The sequence below is a fragment of the Anastrepha ludens genome, chromosome X (assembly GCF_028408465.1).
Source record: "Anastrepha ludens isolate Willacy chromosome X, idAnaLude1.1, whole genome shotgun sequence".
NCBI classification, from domain to species: domain Eukaryota; kingdom Metazoa; phylum Arthropoda; class Insecta; order Diptera; family Tephritidae; genus Anastrepha; species Anastrepha ludens.
Window position 1 is genome coordinate 58,070,134 of NC_071503.1, and position 6,416 is coordinate 58,076,549.

General features: G+C 42.6%; 1 protein-coding gene across 1 annotated transcript; it reads left to right on the forward strand.

Moving 5' to 3' along the window:
• The first annotated feature begins 1,642 nt into the window (after positions 1-1,642).
• LOC128870102 (uncharacterized) lies at positions 1,643-2,170 on the forward strand. The gene has a single exon (XM_054112703.1). It carries the CDS (start codon positions 1,643-1,645, stop codon positions 2,168-2,170), a length of 528 nt encoding a protein of 175 aa, XP_053968678.1.
• Positions 2,171-6,416: the final 4,246 nt, after the last annotated feature.

Below are 6,416 nucleotides of genomic sequence, written 5' to 3' on the forward strand. Positions count from 1 at the left end.
AGTCCTCACCTTCTAGCGTGGCTGCCTATTAAACAATGATCAGTTAATACCCCTATCATTTTTCTTACAGCTTCTCTGTTAAATCTTAGCAAGATCTTCGATAGACCGCTGTTCCAGTTCGGCCATGTCTGTCTACTTAGTTCGCATGTTGTGAGGTTTTGCCAGCTTGTATTTACCTTTTTGATGGTCTCCCTGTCTATAAGTAATTTACAAGTGGCTATAGGCATGGGTATGAGCGCCTTATCCGGTTTGAGATCAAGCGTTGTAGCGGTTCGAGCAAGTTCATCCGCCTTGCAGCTTTCTGCTATATTCCTGTGGCCTGGCATCCAGATAAGGTGCACTTTGTAGCACTTAGATACGTCATTTAGTAGTTTAAAACATTCTAAAACTGTTTTTGACGAGAGTGTTTTAGATTCAAGCGCTTTTATTGCCGCTTTACTGTCCGAGTAAATGAAGACTGCATTTGATCAGGTAGGCGAAATGATTGGCATACTCCGAGTTTATCGGAGTAAGCCGCTCCACCTACTTTGTTGTCCAGTTTTGAGCCATCTGTGTAGATGTTTAAATCATTTTTCTTAACAATAAGCCCGTTATTCCATTCCTCTTTCGAAGGAAATACTGTGACAAAATGATTTATTTAAGTTGATGTCCTTGGCCTTACAGAAATCCGTTGTGCCAGGAATACAGGGGAATTTTTCTAAAATTGAAGAGTGTCCTCTTTGATTCGTTCTGAGTAGGCCGATTTCTCTTAGTCTGAGAGCTGCTTTGGCAGCTGTTTGCTTACCGAATTGCTCTATTGGTAAAAGGTTAAGCATAATACTATATGTAGTGCATCTGTGGGTGTGGTCTTAAGGGCCCCGCAGATGCAAAGACTGGCCATTCTTTGTACATGTACCATGGTTCTTTTAATGTATAGCTTATCTAAAGCCGGCTACCATACTAGTATGTCGTATGTTAGGATTGGTCTGACAATTGCTGTGTAAAGCCAATATACGATAGATGGGGAGAGACCCTAACTTAGTCCTATCAGCTGTTTACAAGAGTATAATGCTATTGTCGCCTTTTTTACTCTATCTTCGACTTTTGCCTTCCAACTAGTTTTCTGTCTAGTATTAGACCTAAGTAGCGGGCCTCATCACTAAATGACAGTGCCGTTCCACCTAGAGTCGGCGGAGCTATATTTGGAATTTGACGGTGGTCATTGCTGGCAATCTTTGTAGGGGGAACAACGCAAAGGCCTACGTGGACTTTGTGCCGTAACTGCAAGACTGTTGGAAGTGCGACTATTCCTCCCCGTGGTGGCCACTGGAAACAGGATACCCCAGCACGGTCATGTCTCTGTTGGGGTCCTGGCTAATATAGTCGGGCGGGAAGGGTAAACTTCCTTGGGTAAGTATAAATCCCAAATCCAAGGTGGAACAGCATACCCCGAGGGATGCTTGGCTAGAGGTGGATCTAGTCGCTAGTATGCGTACTTGGGGCGCACTGGCGAGGCCCCATTTCAAAAAAGCCTTCCTGCGCTACCGGGGCACTGGCGCAGGTGACCGATATACCCCTTTACACATACAAAGACGTAACAACAGGAGTCAGGTTGGCAGTACTTGCTAGGGACTACCCCAATACGGTACTGACAACCGAACAAATGGCGGGGAAAAACTTGGCCACAAAACCAGCGATCTTGGGCACTACTTACAAGGCAGGATACCTTGTCCTGCATTGTAAGGAGAGCACATCGGCGGAATGGGTCAAGGCGGCCATCTCAAATGCGTCGCCGTGGGAAGGTGCAACACTGTGGGCCACAGAGAAATCCAAAATTCCTCACTCTCGAATCGCAGTGGGATACTTTCCCAACTCAGTCAAAGTCGAGACAGCCAAGATACTGGACTTTGTGCAGGGGCAGAATAAAGGCCTCAATTTTGATTCCTGGCGCCTGCTTAAAAGAGCCGAAAAAGGCTCCGACGTAACGCTAGTCGTAGCGGTAGATCAAAAATCAGCCGCCAACCTGAAGGAGTACAATGGTAGAGTAAACTACCATTTCATCCAAGTGACCCTCAGGCTGAAATCTAAAAACATAACGACCGAAGAGTTAGTTGACCAAATGGAGGCAGTGGAGTTACAAGAAGAGGATGAAAGTCCTCCCAAAGACTCCGAAAACAAACCAACAAAATGAGGTGCCTCCAGGCAAATCTTCACCATGCTAAGGCTGCTACCACTGAGCTTAGCAGAAGATTTGCCGGAGGTATCAACATAGGGCTTATCCAAGAGCCCTGGATCTACAGAGGTCGTCCTCAAGGCCTCAATGTCCAAAACACACAGGTAATTTATGACAAAAGCGCTGTCAAACCTAGGGCTGCGATAATCATAGATACCAATATTAAATTCTTGCCATTCACAGAATTCATGGATGGCGACACATCAACAATACTGGTCGAAGCGGAGTTTGGTGGAAGCAAGAGAGAGGTCGTAATCGCCTCAGCTTACTTCCCCGGAGACGCCGACATAGTACCACCAGATAAAATCAGAGGCCTAGTGGAGTATTGCCAAACCCACAATCAAACCCTCATTATTGGATGCGACGCAAACTCCCACAATGTGGCATGGGGGAGCACGAATACAAATAACAGAGGTGAGTCACTCCTTGAATTTTTATTACTTAGTAATATAACAGTAGTAAACAGGGGTAATAAACCCACTTTTGTAAACGCAATACGACAAGAGGTACTCGATTTAACTCTAATTACTAACAAATCTTTGAATATGATCAGTAACTGGAGAGTCTTGGATGAGGACTCAATGTCTGACCACAAACACATACTCTTTGACCTAAATGGGGTGGTAAAGTTCTCCACATTTTACAGAAGCTCAAAAACAGCAAACTGGAAAAGATACAATGAATGTCTTTCACCTAAGCTTAATAACAGCGTAAGCAAAATAACGTCAACAGAGGAGCTAGAAGAGACAGTAACAGACATGACTGACTCAATTATGGCCTCATATCAAGATTGTTGTCCACTAAAAATGAAATCCTCCACGAAGAGGGTTCCCTGGTGGAACAACGAACTTGACAAACTTCGGAAAGCAACAAGAAAACTATTCAACACTGCAAAGAAAACAAACAAATGGGACGAAAATAGGAAATCCCTAACTAACTATAACAAAGAACTAAGGAAATCCAAACGAAACTCTTGGAAAAACTTCTGCGAGGATCTAAAAGACACTCCAGCAACAGCTAGAATCCAAGAATCACTTTCCAAAGGTGACTCAAGTCCCATAGGCACACTAAAAGGTCCAAACGGAACTATTACCAACACATTCGTAGAAACACTAGAGCTTCTTCTAAAGACTCACTTCCCAGATTGTAAAAGTCATGACACATCAGTCGACAATAGTCTAGACATGGTAACTCACCATCAACGGAGATCGACGGTCTCATTTGTCAATAAAATCATAAATTTCGAAAGGGTAGAGTGGGCAATTAACTCCTTTAAACCCTTTAAATCACCAGGGCCGGATGGAATATTCCCAGCACTTCTATCCAAAGGCACTGTGGAACTGATCCGAGTCATGGTGAAAATCTTCAGAGCTAGCCTAATATTGGAATACATTCCAAAGATATAGAGGAAAGTGAAGGTAATATTTATTCCTAAGGGAGGTAGCAAACCCCCGGATTCTCCAAAATCTTACAGACCAATCAGTCTATCGTCGTTCATGTTAAAGACAATGGAAAAACTACTTGAATACCATCTAAGAGAAGAAGTAATCTTCAAAAAACCCCTTCATAAGCTGCAATTTTCTTACCAAAAAGGGAAATCCACAGTCACAGCACTGCACACACTCGTTCAAATCAAAAAGAAATAGCAATATGTTCCTTTATGGACATAGAGGGAGCCTTCGACAACGCAAATTACAAATCCATGCAAACAGCACTCGAGAAAAGAGGTGCAAACCCAATATGCAAACCCCATAATGCAAAATGCCTTGAACGCAACATGGGAATGGTGTAAAAAGGAGGGGATGTCGATCAACCCTAACAAAACCACAATAATCCCCTTCACAAGAAAAAGAAAGCTAGAGTTTCCTGCATTGAAAATAAATGAAACAGTGATAGAACTAAAGGAAGAGGTCAAATATCTAGGTTTAACCTTAGATAAAAAACTCACTTGGGAATCACATATAAATAATATAACAGAAAAAGCCACGAAATCCTTGTGGACAACCAAACAACTACTAGGGAGATCCCGGGGCCTCAGCCCAAGTATGGTCCTCTGAATATACACCCAAATGGTTAGACCAATCATACTGTATGGGGCACTAGTATGGTAGAGCAAATCTATCCGACAAACAGCGATAACCAAACTGGGAAAAGTACAAAGGCTTGCTTGCCTATGCATCACAGGGGCTATGAGAACTACCCCAAAAGCTGGCATGGAAGCACTCCTTAATCTCCCACCACTTCATATAGCAATCCAAGAGGAAGCAGCTACGCAAGCACTCATGCTACACATGAAAGAAAATTTCAAATTGGGCAACCTCACCGGTCACCTAAATATCCTAAATAAAATCAAAAACACCATAAGCATGGCTCAAGTTTCAGACCACATTGACCCAACCCTCTGTTTCACAAAAGGATACACAGTTACCTTTCCTGAGAGGATCGAGTGGAAAACAAACCCGAAATGGATGAATGATGATTCACAAAAATGGTACACTAATGGATCAAAAACACCTTATGGTGTAGGAGCAGAAGTAGTGGGGCCCAGAATCCACAAATCGTACACTCTCACCAGGGACACCACTATCTTCCAAGCGGAACTATACGCAATAATGGAAGCCACAAGAGAGTAAAGATCAAAATACTCTCGGACAGCCAATTAGTTCTAAAAGCTTTAGATAGCTATACCTACAACTCAAAAACCCTCTTAGAATGCCACAAGGCACTCAATAACCTGGCATCCAAAAACAATGTTTCATTAATTTGGGTACCGGGACATGAGGGATATGACGGCAACGAAAAGGCAGACTTTCAAGCCAAAAAAGGAGCAGATGTAAACTTCATCGGACCTAGTCCTATGTTCGGATTCAACAAAAACAACCTGAAACAAAAAGTAAAATACTGGGCCAAAACTCTATTAAATCAGCATTGGAACAACGTAGAGGGCCTTAGACACTCCAAAAAGTTCCTAAGTTTCAACGCTAAAAGAGCTAACATGCCCCTCACGTTAAACAAAAAGAGCATTCGCACTCTCACAGGCGCCCTCACGGGTCACTTCACCTGCAACAAACACTTACATAAATTAGGCATAACTAACACCAGCACCTGCAGATTTTGCTGCGAGGATGAGGAGTCTATAGAACATCTCATTATCGAATGTCCGGGGTTGACGCATAGAAGGAAAAGGTTTTTAAACAAGTTCATGCTTACAGATGAAGACCTTCAATCACTCCCTCAGAAGGAGCTGGTACAATTCATAAGCATACTTAACAGTCAATAGGCAGCATAGGGTGCACAATAGATCAATATGGTCGCAGTGCTAAAGGGCCATACCTTAACCCTTTACAACCATTAACCATTAACCATGCTTCGACGTGTTGTCCTCTCTCCTCTAGGCTCTTAAGCAAGGAGTTTGATGCCAGCACCCATAGGAGAGGGGACAGCACACCACCTTGAGGTGTTCCTCTACTGACTCTTTTCCTGATCTTTGAGGTCCCTAGGGTTACGATCACAAATCTGCTCAAGAGCATGTTTTTGATGAATTCAACCAGAGCGCCCGAAATCAGTCAGTGCCTTTATTATGGTATACGGTAGGATGTTGTTGAACGCGCCCTCGATATCAAGGAAGGCTACCAGTGTGAATTCTTTATTATAAATTGACTTCTCGATTTCTGCAACAAGTGAGTTAAGTGCTGTTTCAGTAGATTTCCCTTTACAGTACGCATGTTATGAGATACTAAGCTTATTAGGGCGGATGTTAGCTTTAATATGCTCTACTATTATTCTTTTTACTGTTTTTAGAAAAAAAGAGGATTGGCTAATTGGCCTAAAATCCGTAGGTGTTGTGTGTGAATTTTTTCCCGATTAAGGAATAAAGACAACTATTACTTCTTTTTATACTGATGGGACACTTTTAAGTTTCAGAGTAGCCTTGAATATAGCCGTTAACCACTCCATAATATAATTGAGTGAATGTTGTATTTGGGCCGGGAATAATCCATCTGGACCCGGTGATTTAAATGGTTTAAAGGTGTTCATTGCCCAGGTTTGCCTGGATTCAGTGATTATTTCTTCAAAGTCACAATTAGGTCTTTCTGTACTATTGTTGATTAATACGTTAGATGATTCGTTGCTGGGAAAGTGTGTGGCCACTAGCAAGTTCAGAGCTTCGTGACTCAAGATAGTCCAACTCTTATCCGGTTTT